Source organism: Exserohilum turcica, assembly GCF_000359705.1.
Source record: "Exserohilum turcica Et28A unplaced genomic scaffold SETTUscaffold_2, whole genome shotgun sequence".
Taxonomy (NCBI): Eukaryota; Fungi; Ascomycota; class Dothideomycetes; order Pleosporales; family Pleosporaceae; genus Exserohilum; species Exserohilum turcicum.
This window is the reverse complement of record NW_007360025.1, coordinates 1,346,184-1,363,973: the sequence shown is the minus strand read 5'-3', so window position 1 is coordinate 1,363,973 and position 17,790 is coordinate 1,346,184. Positions and strand designations below refer to the sequence as shown.

The window sequence follows — 17,790 nt, the reverse complement described above, 5'->3', positions numbered from 1 at the left end:
GTGATGTCATGGAGCAGGACGGCTGTGTGCTGGCTGGGTGGTGACTGAGCTACACGGCGGCGGCGTGCATGAACTGATATCGTGAGGCGCGGCGATCAGATCTGACAGGCCCGCAGGTGCATGGCTAGCGCAGCCGTGGACCCCGCCCCTGCGTCATTGGCTCTCGTGCTGTGCTTGTGCCTTCGCTCCCAACTTCGGTACTGCGCAGGCAACAAGACGCCTTTTAGTCTCTGCACCGACGCTCTCTTTGCTGCTACTACTCATCGACTCGACATCTCGTCGCCAACTCACGCGTCCCAAAACCAGCCACACCCCACCCCACCAAGGCTCGGGCAGCCGCAAGAATGGTTCAGCAGAATACAACAGGCAACCCGCTATGCGCGGCCTCGCTGGCCCTCTTCATGGCCTCGTCGCTCCCCAAGGGCGACGCACCGCAGCTTAAGAATGGCACAGAGGCCGTCGCACTGGCAGTCCACGCTGGCATGATTGCCGTTGGCTTCCGCCTGGTTGGACTGGGCGAAGACGAGCGCATAGGTAAGCACTCGTATCCTGGTCTTCTGGTACTGCCCATCATAACATCGATACTCACAGAAGCCTGCGCAGACGCCCAAGACCCCCAACAACTACCCGCACAGTGGAACGCCTCGTCTTCAATCGCCTTTCGATATGCGCACGCCCAATCCGCCATGGAGTTTCTCGTCAAAGTCAACAGGCTGGGAGCCAAGGCTGTAGTCTTCGCCCTGGCAGTGGGCGACGACAAGACTGCGCACTTTGAGCTCAACACAAAAGACTACCTTTCCGAATCACAAATACCCTTCAGTGTTCCCGAGGGCACATCAACAGAGGAAACATCACAAAAGGTGCAAGACCTCTTCATCTCACCAGGCAGACTGAACGATCTGGGCTCGCTGCTCGAGATCTCCGTCATCCAGAAGCTGGCACCAAACCTGCACAAGCCGGGGTATGAGGACAATGCAGCAGCAGACCAGGAACGCACACCAGTGGCAGAGGGCCAAGACGCTCAGCGAGGCCAACCTTCAAATCCAAGACAGCCACCCGCCGAGCCAGATCCCGCTCGGCCTCATCCATTCAACGATCCCCTCGCTGTGCCACCACAGGCTGGTCGCCCCCTCCCTGAGCCAATACCCGGCTTCGACGATGAACTCGACCTGAACCGCCGACCGGGCCGTCTCCAGGAAGGCCGCTATCCCGTCAACATTGGTCATGACGACTTGTATCCCCAAGGTCTGGGACCTCACGACCCTCTCCGACCACATCTAGCAGGCGACCTGCCACGCCCAGGCGGTTTTGGTGGCGGCGGTATGCATCCCACTTTCGACGATCCGCTGTTCCGTGGTCAGGGCGGACACGGCGGATATGACCCCATGGCTCCCCCAGGTGCGAGATACGATACGTTTGGCCCCGGCGACCCGAGGGCAGACGACAGAGGAGGCGTTCCGAGATTCCCTGGTGGACGGGGGCCGGGTGGATTCGGTGGTCCTGGAGGTTTCGGTGGTCGCCCACCAAATCCGTTTGGAGGCTTTGGAGGCGGCGACTTCATCTGAACACAGTCTGCACAAGGCAGACCACGGGCGGTGGATTTAAAAGACGCAAGAAGATTCTTTTTTTCACGAGTAACGAATGTTATGATAGCGCATCGGTCGGTGACTTGGGCCCGAGGATGCGCATGTGGCACGGGTAAAGTGCTGCTGTGCCTCAACACTGCCATTCTCATGGCCATGATATCACAATACGTAGCTGAATCCAACACATATGATATCCCTTTTACACCAAATTTCACCTACCTTTCCATATCTATTGTGCTGTGCCACCACAGGCAGAAGAAACCTGACGTCTCGGACGATGCATGGCACAGCACTGTATGTACAGCCACCCCAGCAGCATCGTAGCTCTCTACACCTACCTAGACCTACAACAAAGACTGCTACGCTCACACACCTATATCCACTTACCCGCCCATTCTCTCCCCACGCCAACCGACCATTTACCTAATGCGTATCAAGTAAAAGACTCTAAGGCCCCTCCTCGGTGAACTAAAAGGCCAAGCGCTGCCTTAGCCGCTACGTGCGCAGTGGTGCCACAGGCAGAGAGACAGAGACTGGCTCGGTATGCGCAAGTGCAAGCCTCATAGCGCCGCGCAAGGCTTCGCTCGGCCTTGTTCTCTGCCCGTGACGCAATAGGGCATGCTCCATTGGCCACGCGGGAGACCGATTGTAAAAAGAAGGTGGGGGGAGGCGAGGGGAGGGTGGGGGGGGGGGGGGGTTTCCTTCGGGAATACGACACATGCACACAGGCGCAGGCGCGCAGACGCAGACGCACATATTGCCACCATGTTGTCCAAAGAGATTGAAGGGCGCTAGCTTCCTGCAGTTAGAAGGGCCGTTCGATTTTCTCTAGAGGGGGTGGTACTGGTGCTGGTGGTGCTGCTGTTTCTTTGTTCGAGCCCTAGGCAAGAAAAAAAAAGGACCCAAGGCCATTACCCACATGTTTCAGCTCTCAAAGAGCAGGCGCAGGTGCATGGAAGTGGGCTGTGCAAAGTGTCCGCGGCCTTTGTTTGTTGTCCACTCAGGCTGAGGCGGCGGTTGAGGCAGGCTCAAACCCTGTGGGAGGGGGAGGGGGAGGTGGAGCAGACAGAGTATGTTTAGTAGGTGTACGGGCATACGTAGCTACCTTAAGGATGCAAGTGTTGCCCTTGCTGAATAGGAAGAGGAGCCAATAGCAACGGTTACGAGTCAGGCCTTCGTATAGAAGCGCACAAAGAGCCTCAGGCAAGAACTTCCATTTGAGCCTCGCTTCTGTCAGCTTCTCTTGGAAGGGCCCCGAAAGAAGAGGGGTTTGAGATGGGTTACGTGCTGCTGGGAAGTGTGCACCTGGTCCTCAGCAGTCACCCACCCGCATAATAGTGTAACGGTGGCGGTAATGAGCACCCCTCCAACTCCCCGCAACAGGCTTTCCCCAGTCACAAAAGTGACGGCATGGCCAAGGGATTTCGCCAAAGTCGGTTGCAAGGTAGGCAAGAGTATCGCTGTCTCACGTTCATGTCGGTACCAAGCTGTTGTCTCGTGTCAGTCCACTCTGTGCGAATAGCATCGTACGTGTGGCGCTTCCTCACTGCGCAACCTTCACCGAATGACTCGCTTATGCAGCAGTGCCTTGGATACTTGAATGGTGTATTTACCACGCTCTTGGGTCGACACGGCTCGCACTTGCATATTCCTCTTTACCAAAGGGTTGCCCTTGGAGTGGCAAACAAGCACAAGGGATGTATACTGCCGGTGGCTCAAAAGAGCGGGTGGGGAGAAGTGTGACATCGTTCGCACTAGCTACCCTTTGGTCTCTAGTATGGCAATTCTGAATGGCAGACGTGATCCTGGTATTGCACTAGGTCACGGTATTGGCAGTCGAAGACGTGGGGGCCCAGGCCGCGCTTGCGTAGCGCTTCTAGGCGCGGAAGGGCGGTTTCCAGGTGGGCTGAACAACAATCGTTATCGTGTCGAAAATTGCTTCGGGGGTCCCTGCAGAATTTGCCCTGCACTCGAGCGAGAACTTGTACTGTCTCACGTTAGACCACATGATGGCATCATCTGCGAATCAAGCAGAACCCCCGTATGCCTTTTCCATGCTGAAGAATCCCAAAGGTGCGCCGCTCGCTGTGTCATACTTGTCAGTGTACGTGCGCTGCTCGTCACGAGACTCATGTTCATGTCCAGTCTCTGCCTTGTTGACTCAGTAAGAATCTTGGCAGTTCAAGTAGGAGGAATGGCAGAATTCTTTCACCCGAAACTGCCTATTGATAGGCTGGACGGCGATCCCGGTAGACGAAGTAAACCACAACGGAATGTGCCATTGCCATTGAACATTGCTTTTACCCCACATGAACCGGTCAGGGCAAATGGCACCACATTGTGGTCTATGACGGAAGCATGCATCCTGACATACGTAGAGGCGCTTTAAGGTATGGAGATCTCGGGTTCCGGCAGACGCTTCACATGGCTTTGCTTCCGTATGCTGTTACTTTTAGACGTCCAGATCCTCATAGACGCGAACGGTTAGGGGTAATTTTGCCGCCATTCGCATCAAACCCAAGTCAATCGCCCCGTTAATTACCTGAAGGAGTGAATATCCACCCCAAGAAACCGCTTCATTCATGCAATTATCCATCTTTTCATGGCCCTTGCAGATGAACTTAGGGGCCGAACGCAGAGCGAGCTACTGTCCCATTGGTCACGGTGTCGATCGGCCGGCGCCCGGCGCTTAATCAATGGCCACAAGAAGGTAGAATGCCCCACATATGGTAATGATAGCCATATGCAAGGTGAAGTGTTTAAGAATACCTTTACTCATGCTCCTGAAGGGTGTTGCTCCTGTAACCACCGTCGCAGATTTGTCATCAGCTCCGTTTTACTCTCTTTGTGTCTCTGGGCTTGGACGTTGCAGAGTTCCACTAGCGATTCCTTTGGCGCATTGTGTTGCTTGCAGGGAAGACTTCATAACTCGATCCAGGTTTTGTGCATATGCATTTTGGCCGCATTTGTGAATATGCATCCACCAGCGTCATTGGTCAACGGTTCACATGTGACAGCTGTCGATTCAAGCACATGTGACATATGCCGCGCGGTCGCTACCAGCATAGCGGATGTGCTGACATCAAAGACGCAGTATGGGATGCGGGCATCAAAGCTGGAATCATGATGTCTTGCTGTTGTTTGCGTTTCTAGGTGTAGCTCTCGTACGATAACGGGGCAGGAAGCCAGGGTGATGCTTCCCCGGCAAGCGAAATGAAGAGGATCCAGTTCTCCTCCGCGGAGCGCGAACACTCCAGTCATCCGCGCTTTGTCTGCGTTTGTCGCTTGCCATGGCCGTGCGGTAAAGAAAAAAACGCACGTTCATACGAGCTGAAGATTGCGGAGAAACGCCCAGTTGCAGAAAGCAAAATGATTGCGGGATGTTCCAGTCATTATCCCGATCTGACCGTGCCGCAACGTTGCGATCTGACAAAGGGGGCCGGGGGTGCTCCTGGCGTAACGCCAACAACCAGACTTCTTCTTACCCGCGTGATGTTCAAAAACAGTGGCTGAAATGCCGGTTTGGTTACGTATACCAACAGGGTATCCGCGAAAGTGCCGAAGTGTGGTCAACGTAGTAGTACGGAGCGCCAAGGGCTTTGACTATTCGGGATAGGTTCCGGGATTCCGAGTCGCTGAGTCGCCGAGGTGGGTAGACGAGCGACAGAGGATGCTGCCAGCATAATGTATGTACAAACCAACGCTGACGGCTCGGCGCTCGTAACCAAACGATCGCTCGCCGATACGCGGCACGGATAGGACCGAGTGCGCTTGGAACAATTCTCACGGCGCATGGCTAGGCTGCGCAGAGACAGAGGCGTCCGATCTGCTAAACGCAGGGTAAGGTCGTGTGCGGCAACCTCACCTCAAAAAGCCGTGCTGACCAATTTCAGACGCGCAGACTAACCACGTACAGCACACAATTCGTCGCCTTCCTGTTCAAGTGCGGGTGGTGTTGTGCCAAGACGGTGTGAGTGCAGTAGTGCTGTAAGCGTTCCCAGCTCCCGGATCTGTGGGTGGGTTTCCTGCATAACGATAATGCCAGCCATGCCATATACGGCTCGGTTCACGGCTTCATTGGGTAGCTCGCCCACACGAAGCAGCAAATAATTGGTCGGGGAAGAAGACAGCCATGCCCGGACATAGCGGGCAATTCAGGGAATGAGAACAGTTGGCTCGACTGCACTGACGTGGTGGGCGCAGGGCGTGAAGAAAACCTTGATAGACACGAAGCGAAGCCGGGAAAAATGTTCCATTATTCTCCGTTTCTGCCTCGTGCCGGGGCAAGATGGCTGAAGCTTGTGATGTTCTGGCAAGGCAATCACAAAGCGCCTTCTTTAGCGCGTGCCTGATGGCGTGTGTTCTTGGGTCGGGAGATCGGGGAAATTTAGGTCCGAAAGCGGCTGTGCGCTGTGCAGTCTACATATGTCAGGGTCGCGCATCGGAAGAGGGGAGGGGCTGTACGTACGTACCAGTTGCGCAAGGCTCTGTGGATTCCCCCCCCAACTAGATGTGTATTTCCGGCACCAAGAGCTGAAGCCGAGAAATGGGTGGAACGCCTAGCAGTGAGCAGCTGCGACTTCGCGCAGCCTCGACCCTACTGTCGGCGCGCGGGATGGCCTAGCATCAAAATGTGCTAGTACACGGTAACGACTTGCTTCGAGCAGAATGCCTGGGCCTGGAGAGAGCTGGTACGGGAGAGTGCGTAAGTGTGTGGTTGCAGCTGGGTAACGACGCGACGTTGGTTTTAGCTGTGTTCAACATGACTCTAGCGAGGCGACGTCTATCGCGGAGGCACACGCGCGGCGAAGCGCTTCGCTAGTAAGGATGCAGCGGCTCGCGCGGGCGGCGGAAGCATCGCGGCTACTCCAGGTGCCTTACCGCCCTAGCGATTGACTTGGGCTCCTGGAGGCGCCGTTTAGCGCTTTGGAACTCGCGATTCGCGCAACACGGCGGCAGAAAGACAGCCTGCATTGCAATGGCGTTCGATTGCGTCAGTTGGATTACCAGCGCCATGTGTGTGGTGTCCCAGGAACCTGAACGCCAGCTCATGGCAATATGACTGTGCGTACACTACCAGCATCCCCGTCGTTTGCGAGAGTTTGCAAGGCCAAACCGTCTCAGCCACATGAAGGCGCCATGTGTCATACCGACACAAACATGTCTGAGTCTGCTTAGGGCTCATGTGTGTAAAAAATTCGCTATGCCCTGTTGCCGTGTCAATGAAGGCATAATCGTTTGCCAAGGCGCAGCGAAGGCGCATTTGGGGTCTGACACCCGTATTCCTTCCCTCCCGCAGGCGTCCGCTGTGGGGGAGATGCGGCGTGTGAGAAAGCAAACATGTATCCTTCCACAAGACAAATGCAGGTACCTGGTGGCCTTGCCCAGCTGCTCTGCCAAGTGAAAGGGCACGGGGCTCCCTGTCTCGGAAACAAATATCTAGTGAGGTCATGAGCACTGCGACTTCCTGTCGTCCGGCCGCGAGATACCAATACGCTGTTTCAGGGGCTGTGTATTTCGGCATCCAGCCTTGTTCTCCAGACATGGTCAGGTGACTAGGAGGTGATTCTTTTCTCCCAGAGACACAAGATGGCCGATCGCTTGACGAAATGATGACTGCATACGCCGCGCCTGGATCTTCAGCCAGATTGCCGCAAGAACGGGGATCAAACCACGATTTGGTTGGACAGATATTGCGAACCCGGAAGGGGACATCAACGCCCCCAGACGGAGTGAAGACGGAATGGACGCGGAGTCATGGTAGGTTGCATTCGGTACCCCGGTGGTGGTGGTGGCCATCGGTTCTGCAACAAGCCGATATCCGTCCATGACGACTCATTCAAGGGTATAGGCAGCGACAGGCCTGAGGCCGCGCAGTTCGGTTGGTTGGAGGGAATGCGGTCCAATGAAGTTGTGCGACGATGCTCGTATGATAGGCATGGCACGAGTGCGAGCGGTGGGCATCCATACTCGCACTCGCAGACTCGAGAGTGAATCTGGACGTGACTGCGAAGCTATGCCGATGTTACAGCGGCCCATCCAGCGACCCGACTGCGATGCAATGCAGTACATAGACCGAAGAGAAAAAATGTCTCAGTCGAGACGGGCTTGGCGCGCGACAGGAGGCCAGCCCCCGCCCGTGCTGTACAGTACAGGCGTCTTCGCCCATCGACTCCGCGGCCAGGGCAGATGGGGATGAATACCGGTGGACAGTAGTGGTAGCTATGCTGCATGGGGTGAAGCGTCCATTCCTGTCGCAGGCACGCTTGCCGTCACTCGCATTCGAAGCACGTCACCTGAGTGGCGCGTGGCAGGCCGTCGGGTGGCCGTGCGTCCTTTGCAATCCAGAAGCCTTCTTTTGCGTGCTGGATGAATTCCAAATTGCCTGTCCTTGGTGGGCACGATGCTGGGGCGTCAGCGTGCGTGTGTCGCCCGTTGCACAGCGGCAGAGGGCAGAGACAGCCGGGGCCAGAAAGCGCGCGAATGCATGTGTGATTCGAGCCAGAGCGGCGGGTCGGGCAGCAGACGGCCGTTGTGGCAGCACGACGGGCTGGGGATGGGATAGACGAAGAGGCGCGTTGAAACGAGCACGACGAAATGAGGAGGTCGCTGGGATGGAGGTGGGAGGGGAGCGTCGCTGCCGCTCCAAAAGGGGACTAGCGCGCTGGATCGCTGCAGCCCTCCAGCCAGCCGACGTGGCTCGAGCCAGATAAGACGAGTCCAGACGGCCATACATTAAGCGCCCGCCACGACGCTATAGCCGCTAGTCTTGGAGAGGGCGAGGGCGAGAGAGAGGGAGAGGGAGAATGAGAGAGACAGAGACGGCGACGGCCAGCTTGCAGCCAGAACCAGAATATTCCCCACCACCACCCCCGGGGGCTGGCATCCATCCAGCACTGTCGCTGTGCAGCAGAGCAGACGGCCGCCCGCTGCCATTGCTCGTACATAGACGTACGCCTACATACGCCTAATGTACGTGTAGGGCAGGGCAGACATGCCGGAACAGGTGGCACCATGGGCAGAGAGGCGTGGTGCGTCTAATATGGCCGTCGCCGTGCCACGCTCGCAGCGTGTCGTGGGCCACTCAGATGCGACCTAGGCACATTTCGGCCTCAGTGAGGGCGCTTAATATGCACCATGCTTGCAGCCTTTCACACACACGCCCATCCTTGCGCCTTTAGCCTGCTCGACGTGGGCCGCGGTTCGTGGCTTGCGGCAGTGATCTCCGTCTGCTCCCCCGCCTGACGTGGGTTGTACAAAAAGACCGTTGCGTGGGCAGTGCCGGCTTATTGCAACCAGTCGCCGGGGATCCGTCTTGGTGGCGTTGCTACTGCTGCCCTGGATCCCAAGCCATGCCATCATGTATTGTATCTATGTATCCAGTCGACCAACAAATGAGTGTTATCGTATTCGCATTACGGACAAGAGGGGCCACTGCGCACTGAAGCCAGGCATCCTCATTATGTGACTGCAATCTATGGCTCTCATATTCTTTCGAGCATCTCCAAAACTCCAGCAAAAAATAAGCGCACGTGTCCCACCCACGCAAAATAAGCAATGTCATCCGCAAACCCAAACGAGAGAAATGTTCTGGTCATCTGCTGAGCACCCCACCGACACAATCAAGACATCTTAGAAAGGCTCTGCATGCATCGTCTTCTTGTCGAGTGTTTGCCCGCAGGTGAACAGGAGGATCCTTGCATCACAAACGCGACCTGATGCCTTCCGTACTGAGCTCTGTACGACGAGGACATCCATCTGATTCATGTCTAGAAAACGTTAGCAACAAGAACCTGTGTCCCGATATGCCTGCTTCTTACCTGCGCAGTGTGTCCTTACGGGCAAAGACTGAAGAGCACTTGGAACAGGGCCATGGCTTCTGTTTCTCATGCACAGATGCCCGGTGTCGCACCAGATCCGTCTTGCGTACAAACTGCTTTCCACAGTTGGTGTACAGACACACATGGTCCTTTCTGCGCATGGGCGCATGTGTGAGCATGTGCTGGTTGTAATTGTACTTGCGAGCGAAGCCCTTCTTGGGGCAAAGCTCGCAAAGGAATGCCGCGTGAGCAGGATCAGTGTGCCTGCGGTTGCGAGTTTGTCTGCGATGTGCCGCTGTGATCGTGTACCTGGGGCGCAAGTTCCGAGCGCGTGGGCTGGGAATGCTTCCATCTGATAGCGCCCTCTCATAGCCGTCGTTGTGGTAGTTGTATACAAGAGTCTGGTTGTATTTGGGTGCATTCGGTGGCGTGTAGGCGTTCTCATACGGATAGGCGCTGGTGTTGAGCCGTTCCGGGGCTACTGTGAGCTGCGCCTGCCTTGAGGTTGCAAGCTCATTCATGTCCACTGGCACATCGGCACCAAAGTGCATCTGTGGGCTCCATGCTGGCGTTTCGCCTTTGACTACGCCCGAGTATGCGTGCTCTGAGCCATCATGAGAAAATGCCGACATCTCGCGAGTATACGAAGACAGAGAGGAGCGGGGAGATGACTGTGCCGACTGCCAGGGTAAAGGTGAGCGAGAGACTGGATGGTCAAAGGCTCCCGAGAGATACGGGTTGGCAAAATCTGCCGAAGACGATGTGTTGGAATACTGGCCACTCCAGGCCTCTGAGGGTTGAGGCGATGGAGGCAGACCATTTGGAAATGCCGACTGGACTTCATACAGGCCAAGACCTTGCGAGTACTTGGATCGCGCCTCGTGTCGTACCGGTGAAGGATAGGGCGATTCCATTATGGTGCCTGTCCGATGTTGGTAGGGCGATTTGAAGGGTGGCGTGGGCTGGTCTGGGTATAACATGTTGAATAGATAAAGAAGGGATGAATGAAAGTAGGGTACAAGGTGTCTGACGTAGACAGGCTGGCGAGGAATCGAGGTAGATAAAAGGGACTGTGCTGTGTTGGTGGCTGAACGGAGAAGACAAGCGTAGGCTCTTCCGAGACAAGTTGTATTTGTGCGATGCGGTAGGTGAACAGCCTTGCCAACTCTAAGACCAGACGTGGGTTGGTATGCTCAGTAAATGCATTCTCCAAATATGCGTTCACACTGTGGGTTTTTGAGTGCTAGGCAGACTCCCAAATTATGCCAGGCAAGACCAGCATGAACAAAGCTCGAGCCGCCTACGCGGCAGCGCCTGTTAGTCCATGGGGCTATGAAGGAGTGGTGCAGGGGGATGCAGTGGATGGTGGCTTGCCCGGGGGGTAAGCCCAAGTCAACCAGACTGTCGGGTAGCTAGACCTTAGCGGGCCGAAGAAAAAATCCCTGCCCCGACCGGAGCTTGAGGCGCAAGAGGAGAGGGCGGTTGTACCCTTGCAGCTGTGTGCATCCCCATGAAACTGTCCAGGCGGGTGAACATGTCCAGGCTGCATCTGCTGTTGATCGTTCACTCACTCACGGCCCCAATGCTGTTGCGACGGTGAGACACCAACACCTCGTTTTGCATCTGCGCTTGCTCAAGTGTAAAATCCCACATCAAGACATGCGACCGTGTTTGACCTTTGCCCGCATCTGTCTTGCCCATCCTTCACCAATGTACCTATACTTCCGCGGCTGCAAGCGCCGGCCCTTGAGCGGCCAATGTGCTCGCTTCGCGCTGCTCTCGGAGCTGCGACACCATCGCAGTAAGTTCTTCTACTTGGGTGGCCAACTTGGTAACTAGTGTCCTCAACTGAGCATCTGATTCCGTGGGTCCCGTTCGAGTTTGAGGTCGATTTGTGTGCTGCGTCCTTCCCAGAGCATTCGGAAAGCCTCCCATTAGCAAGCGCGGCGAGTTGACTGGCAAGCGAGGGGCTCTCCTTGACCCGGCAGCTGACTGCGGACCCCCAAACGATGTCGCTTTGGCTTTTGCGCTGCGAGCGTCGGAAAGGTGCTCAAAGGCCCAAATCACGAATACGAAAGGCAGGTGCGTTGCCTTGAGCATGACGATCCGAACGCTCCTCAGCCGCTCAGAAGGCACAATGAGCCGCAATGGCCGAATGACTAGCGGAATGAGGTTCTGGAAACCGGTCAGCCTTGCGACGCTGAGGACAACAGTGGGGATGCCTTCGTCGAGGGCCCACAAGGGTTTGCAGCGCTGCTGAGTCGAGAAAGCCTGGGCGGCAAAGCCTCGCCACCAGGGTGACAACGGCACAGAGTCCGCACAATGCCCCTCCTCAAATAAGTCAAGCAAAAAGCTTTGACTGGTTGGTTGGACGTGATTGTATCTTCCATTCTAGTCACAGAGGCTGTGTCGTTTGGCCATTCAACGGCCCGGCGCTTAATGCCCGCCTTCACCCCCCGATAATAGCATTGCAGAATGTACTCACCAATGGAGGCAGAAAGTATGTCAACCGATTTGAACTCGATGCTTCAAGCACGTAGACTGAATAACTGCATCGATACCCAAATTAGTGGTCATCAAAGACACGTGGTTTGGGGACACGAACACAAATAGGTACTCATCTCTCGCATGGTCTAAAACCTAGTCCTTATTAGCTCTGTTCACCAAGACCCATTGTGTCAGGTGCAAATTCAGACTATGGCGCTCCAACGCATGGATGACAGGGAAAGACGTGATTGTGATGAAATTGGTGTTGGGCGGTCCAGCTGTGGCTGTATCACACCCAAAACCCATGGGCGGAATAATTCAATGACTCTCTTTCCATCGCGATACATGCCGGAAGAATTGGTACTGGAAATGGAGAGGCGCAGTTGCATGTGGGTGGCTGGTTTGCTGCTTGGCATGCATAAAAATGTATGCAAGCTCTTGGAATGGAGCAACGGGAACCAACGAAAATACCAAGATACCTTACTCAAAGAGTTACTCAACAGCGATATCAAGCTGGTAATGAGTAGAATATTCGTGAGAGTAACGAAAATCAGCTAGCGCATGAGTCAGCAGACCGCAAAGCAATGTATTCCAACAACTCTACCATGACTGGGGGACCAAAGAACGGCGAACTGCATTTCATTAGCGGATAACCGACGTTTGTTTTTAGAAACTGCATACATCTCTTCAGCGACGTCTACACACCAACGTTGTTAGTCATTAGCCAGTTGACGCGAAGGCAGTGCATCTGCTGCTTTGCTAAGACATCTACTCACCGAACCCCAGGTAGCTCGACCTTGAAAAGTATTAGCTAGCGCCGTAGTAGTAGGAACACTGCCTCACTGACCCAAAGAAGACCTTGATCAAAACCCAAGACTATACCAGACAAGTTAGTAAGACTGCAACCGCAGTGGCATGGCATGACTAACCATCTCCCTTGCATTGAACCTGCTGTCGCGGGCTAATAGCACGAAGGTAGTCAAGAATCCTAAAACCAACGTTGAGCTTGTGATCAGAATAGATCGTGTGCATATACACTTACCTAAATACAAAATGATGACGAGTGATAGGAACTTGACGAAGTCCTTGGTCATTTCTGTTTCACTTTAGCAAAGCTGATAGAGGACTGCATGGCGAAGTGCCCTCACCTTTGAGACACGGAATGAGAGTCCCAAAGTAGCGATTGAGACTCAGTAGCGAGAATATGCGTGGGATAAGAAAAAGTGCCTCTAATCCAAGCACATCGTATGCGAGATCAACTGTCGCCGCGTGGCCAGTTGTCAAGCCTACGATCCCTACAAGCCTTTTGTGAGTCCTGGTTCCATCTGCTGTTTTTGAAAGTCTTACTCATGATGCAGAAGATGAAGCCAACAGCGACTATGCTTATGTCCCATGTCCACCTGTTGATGTTAGATAGCACCGCAATAACTCACATAGATAGCAATAATACCAAAAATCAGAGGCATAAAATGATGTCTGCCCAGCATCAACCCAGTCGGCAAATTCGTCATACGCGAAGCTGGCAATCCAAACATAGAGCAGAAGCTCAGGAATCGTGATACGGAAATTGTCGCGTCTTACTAGCACTGCGTAGTATAACCCCAAGAAAGCAGCAAAGAACAATGTCTCAAACACTTTTAGGTATAAGGGAACACGTAACCGAGAAAACGGATCAGCCTGTTTCCGAATGTATCTCTTGGGCTTCTTCACAGAGTGTACACTAAGGGTTTCCCAGAAGACGATGTCGCCTTTCCACAAACCATTGATGATTTTCTGAACCGGTCTCTGTGAAAGGAACTTTTTCGCTCCTACGAGGGTTTAGTATGTAAGAATTGGAAGCTGGGGCAAAGCTGTCGGAAACGCACCAGACACAGTCGCAAGCTCTAGAGCACTGAGGTTTTCACATTGCGACATCAACGAACCGAAACGGGATATCACATATTCACCTTGGACAATGTAATCTCCATTCGAAGTCGGCAGAAGAGGTGAGCGCTCATGGGGCTGGGCATTTCCATGCCCATTCTGGCGGTCTGCAAGGTCGGCAGGAGCGGATGGTGTTTCTGAGGCTGATTCCGGAGGCAATTCAACCAGTAAGTATTGAATCATATCCGCCTCCCTCAAACTGGTCAAAAACTGCCAGGCGACGAATTCGCATGCGTATCCTCGTGCCTCGTTTACTCCCGGTTCATCACTGGTTTCATCTAACGCTGAGAAGTGTCCTCGCAAGGCCCTGACCTAAGTCAGCTCGCGTATTTATAATCGTCTCCACGACGCGACGTCATCGCCAAATGTGTATATATCGGGTGGTATAAAGCTGCTTCGACGTACATCAAAGCATGGATGAGAGCTGGGTGATCGACCTCGGTGGAGAGGTAGTGGATAAGAGTCTGGAGAGCATGGCCCTCGTGGGATCGGCGCAGGTCTTCAAAGGCATGTGGGAGCCTGATGTTTTGCTCAAAGAATCTGTGACTCGGTTAGGGAACCGCATCGATGGATCGCGCATTAGGTACTTGGCAAACTGACTGGCACAACTTATCTGCCAAGCACCCAAAATTCTCGTCGCTGTCTATGCTGGGCACGCTTGGCTCGCCCATCAGCCATGCCGGTGTGGTCGGCCGCGATGCTTCTGATTGTTCGCCCCGCTGCATGGTGATTGAATTGTTGCTGTCGGGTCTGCAAAGCTTACGACGCGTGGGGTGCATCGCGCGCCGTTGTGGAGCGGGAGTACCTGCGTCATAGCTTTCTTGGCAGCCATCGTCGATCTTCATCACGCCTTGTTTGAAAAGTTACATGGATATATTTACTGTTACTTCTAATCGTGAGGGCTTCTTTTGCCTAAGTTCTGAGAAAAATCCTGCGAGCTGAGAAGTGTTGAGCACTGTTAATCGCGATTATTCTTCGTAAAACCTGTTTCAAAGGATTTGTAAAGATTAATTGGGGTCACGTTATGTACATATCGTTTATTCGAATCACAGCTCGGTATGAATGTATAGTTGATTATATTTCTCAGATGTGACGTCGTTTGAGTTTGACAGAAACCCTTTCTACAGACAGCAATGGCCTATACGAAGTTCATTTGTCCAAATCACGTGTAAGCTTGGTTGGGCGATTCATGCGTTTCCCGGGTTTTCATCTGTCATGTCTGGATATGTGGCTTGGAATTTCCAAATCAGGTACGTATAACTTGAAGAGTAAGAATTCTGATCCCATTAGATGATCTGTAAAAAGTTGTACAAATGTGGTAACTGAACTCTTGATAATAATCAAAGTGGCTGGGTCGGTACTCATCAGATAGTCACATGGAGACCTACTGTAGTCGAAAACGATTCCGCAATCTCACACGAGATGGAGCATGGTTTCAGAGCTGGCCAAATAGACTTCATTTGTTCTAAAAGTCATGAGAGGTAGATCTAATGTCTGAAAGTGCCATGGTATCAGTGTGCTCACTTGAAATTTCCTTACACCACGAGTAGCACTAGAACCCCGATTTACACATCCAACAAACTATTCTACTACTAACTACTTTTAAGATTCCAGCTAACTTCATGGATCATCAGCTCCCGAAAGTGCTCAAGGTACTTTTTTAAAACCAGTGTCCACTTCAACATCAGACGCCACTTCCACTCCGCTAGCACTACCTTGCGAGATATGGTCCAGATCCTGAGCTTTCTGTCTTTGCTTCAACTCTTTCGCGTGTAGTACCCGAATAGCAAGCGCTGTCACAATCAACATAGCACTCAAGCACGTGACTGTGATGAACCCCTTGCGGTACTGAGGTGCCTCGACCTGCTTCCACACGAGCAGTGGCAGCCATGCCTGCAAGACATACGCCATTTCATTCATGGAAGCGACGACAATGGCGCGTTCTTCGTTGTCGTGAGTGCAAATCTCGTGGGCCCAGGCGAAACATAAGCCGGACAGGCCACCACCGAAGCCAGAAAGAATGTAGCAAGCCCATTTCCACTTGATTGGGATATCCCAAATTGCGAGACTGGTAGAACACATGATGTTCATACAGCCTCCAAAGACGATGGGTTGCCATCTTGATCCTTTTAGGATACTGTCACTTGTCCAGGCGTACAGGAGGGTGGTGACGACTTGTACGGCGTTGGTGGTTGTCGGGTACTATGTTCCAAGATCAGACATCTACCCAAGAAGATTCATGTTGGGCAAGACAAACATACAGTGTTGATTTGGCTAACCGTATACTTTGGGTGCTTGCTCGCTTTGAGAAACTGCTGAAAGACCGGTTGTCCACCAGACGTGCCATTGTTGAAGAACACATAGAGTGCAACGAGAGCGTAGATGTGCCAGGAAGTGAAGATTTTCTTGACCTTGGCTCTGGTATACGGCTGTCTTTTTTGCCGTCCTTCGCGTTCCATACGCTGTTGAGCGAACACGACTTCCTCCTTGGTCAGGTAGAAAGGCTTGGAAATCTCGGGGAGATCGGGGAGCGCGAAGTATCCGAGAATAGCAATCGGCAATGAGATAATTCCGTCCACGATGAATAGCCATTGCCAGCCTCTGAAGCCTCCACGTCCATCAAGTTTGTATACTGCGGCCATCAGATAGCCGGAGAACATTGTTGCGATTGCGCCACTTGTGTGGAAGATACAGGAGCGCTTGGCTAACTCCTCTTTTCGGTACCAGGATCCGATTATGTATTGCATACCTGGGTAAAAGGTGCTCTCAGCGAGTCCTTGTTGGGATTAGTTCATGGGTTCTGATCATGACACTATAGCCTCATAGCTTTGAACTTACCGATGAGAAAGCGCAAGGCATATATCGTTTCAGCATTCTCAGCGCGACAGAGGCAAAAGGTCAACACCGCCCATATGAGCTGCCATTGTTAGGGTGTGAAACTTTTGCAGCGTGGTTCTGACTCACCTCCATGGTTGGTATCCAAATCGACGGTCGGATGCGGGTCAAAATAATGTTGCTTGGAAGCTCGCCAATGACATATCCCACTGTCCAGCATGTTTGCATGTAATTGAGTTGATTGCCATAAAGCCCTAGGTCCTCCTTCCTACCGAGGCATCAGCAGCGGTGTTGACATGAGGGAAAATTCAATACGTACATTCCAGATACAAACGCACTGTTGATGTTCGTTTGGTCAAGATATTTGATAAAATAACCTGGGAACGATGAGTAAAGGTGGTAACAGGAGGGAGGGGTGGTGCTATACCCAAAGACGCAAATGTAAGCAAAGCGGCGTCGAGCTTGAACATGAACCATCTTTCCTCCTTCGGCTTATCCAGCGTATCCCAAAGGTAGTAATACCACTTGTGAGGCTTTGTCTGAACATTCTCATCAGAATGGTTGGTGGGAGTCACTGGGACAACATCAGCTGAGACATCTCGGTGGAGTCCCATGATTAAGAAAATCTCAGTGGAAATGTCTGGCGCCGAAGCAGAAAAGAATTGCTTTAGCTGTACCTTTTATTGAAAAGCTTTGCAGGCTCCTATTCAACATTGCTAAGCTTTGCAAGGAAACTTGCTATTGCTTCATGTCGCTTAAGATGACGGCAACAGTTGTTTCGACGCGAGGTGCAATCGACATACTGGGGGCAATATGGCGTTATGACAGGGTTGTGCGGGAAATTGTCTGTTCTGGGCTAGAATACTTCTCAAGGAACGGATTTGGATGAACATATCCGATATCCTTTGTTGTAAGATCATCGCGTTGCATGAAGTGGGTGTGGCCACATGTATCGTCATCAAGCCTTCAAATGGCGTGCCTATAGCTAGAGATAAGGCCCTTGAAAGCCTCAGATTTACAACACATCCCGATAGATATTGCAATTGAAATGAGTTGAGATGCAACTAGAGAAACACAATCTGGATATGGAGTGGCACCTGGAAAGTCTGTCATTCTCGAAAAATACATATTCATAATCA

General features: G+C 53.0%; 4 protein-coding genes across 4 annotated transcripts; 1 reads left to right on the top strand and 3 right to left on the bottom strand.

The window, feature by feature from the left end:
* The first annotated feature begins 222 nt into the window (after window positions 1–222).
* On the top strand, window positions 223–1,783 carry SETTUDRAFT_163005 (uncharacterized protein). Its single transcript, XM_008027250.1, has 2 exons — window positions 223–534; window positions 604–1,783. Exons 1-2 carry the CDS (start codon window positions 345–347, stop codon window positions 1,563–1,565), a joined length of 1,152 nt encoding a protein of 383 aa, XP_008025441.1. The 5' UTR covers window positions 223–344; the 3' UTR covers window positions 1,566–1,783.
* Window positions 1,784–8,986: 7,203 nt separating this feature from the next.
* Window positions 8,987–10,631, bottom strand: SETTUDRAFT_163004 (uncharacterized protein). Its single transcript, XM_008027249.1, has 2 exons — window positions 9,407–10,631; window positions 8,987–9,355 (listed from the first exon to the last, which is right to left on the bottom strand). The coding sequence occupies exons 1-2, from the start codon at window positions 10,384–10,386 to the stop codon at window positions 9,289–9,291; spliced, it is 1,047 nt and encodes a 348-aa protein (XP_008025440.1). The 5' UTR covers window positions 10,387–10,631; the 3' UTR covers window positions 8,987–9,288.
* A 480-nt stretch (window positions 10,632–11,111) lies between these two features.
* SETTUDRAFT_163003 (uncharacterized protein) lies at window positions 11,112–14,509 on the bottom strand. Its single transcript, XM_008027248.1, has 16 exons — window positions 14,417–14,509; window positions 14,222–14,356; window positions 13,759–14,123; window positions 13,344–13,701; window positions 13,241–13,293; window positions 13,042–13,188; window positions 12,936–12,989; window positions 12,823–12,881; window positions 12,741–12,769; window positions 12,670–12,689; window positions 12,575–12,590; window positions 12,498–12,525; window positions 12,373–12,447; window positions 12,012–12,046; window positions 11,892–11,955; window positions 11,112–11,581 (listed from the first exon to the last, which is right to left on the bottom strand). Exons 1-16 carry the CDS (start codon window positions 14,485–14,487, stop codon window positions 11,123–11,125), a joined length of 1,968 nt encoding a protein of 655 aa, XP_008025439.1. The 5' UTR covers window positions 14,488–14,509; the 3' UTR covers window positions 11,112–11,122.
* A 954-nt stretch (window positions 14,510–15,463) lies between these two features.
* SETTUDRAFT_19387 (uncharacterized protein) lies at window positions 15,464–17,265 on the bottom strand (the record flags this gene model as incomplete). Its single annotated transcript, XM_008026718.1, has 6 exons — window positions 15,464–16,018; window positions 16,078–16,592; window positions 16,655–16,733; window positions 16,781–16,919; window positions 16,971–17,028; window positions 17,079–17,265. 6 exons carry the CDS (start codon window positions 17,263–17,265, stop codon window positions 15,464–15,466), a joined length of 1,533 nt encoding a protein of 510 aa, XP_008024909.1.
* Between the last annotated feature and the right edge of the window lie 525 nt (window positions 17,266–17,790).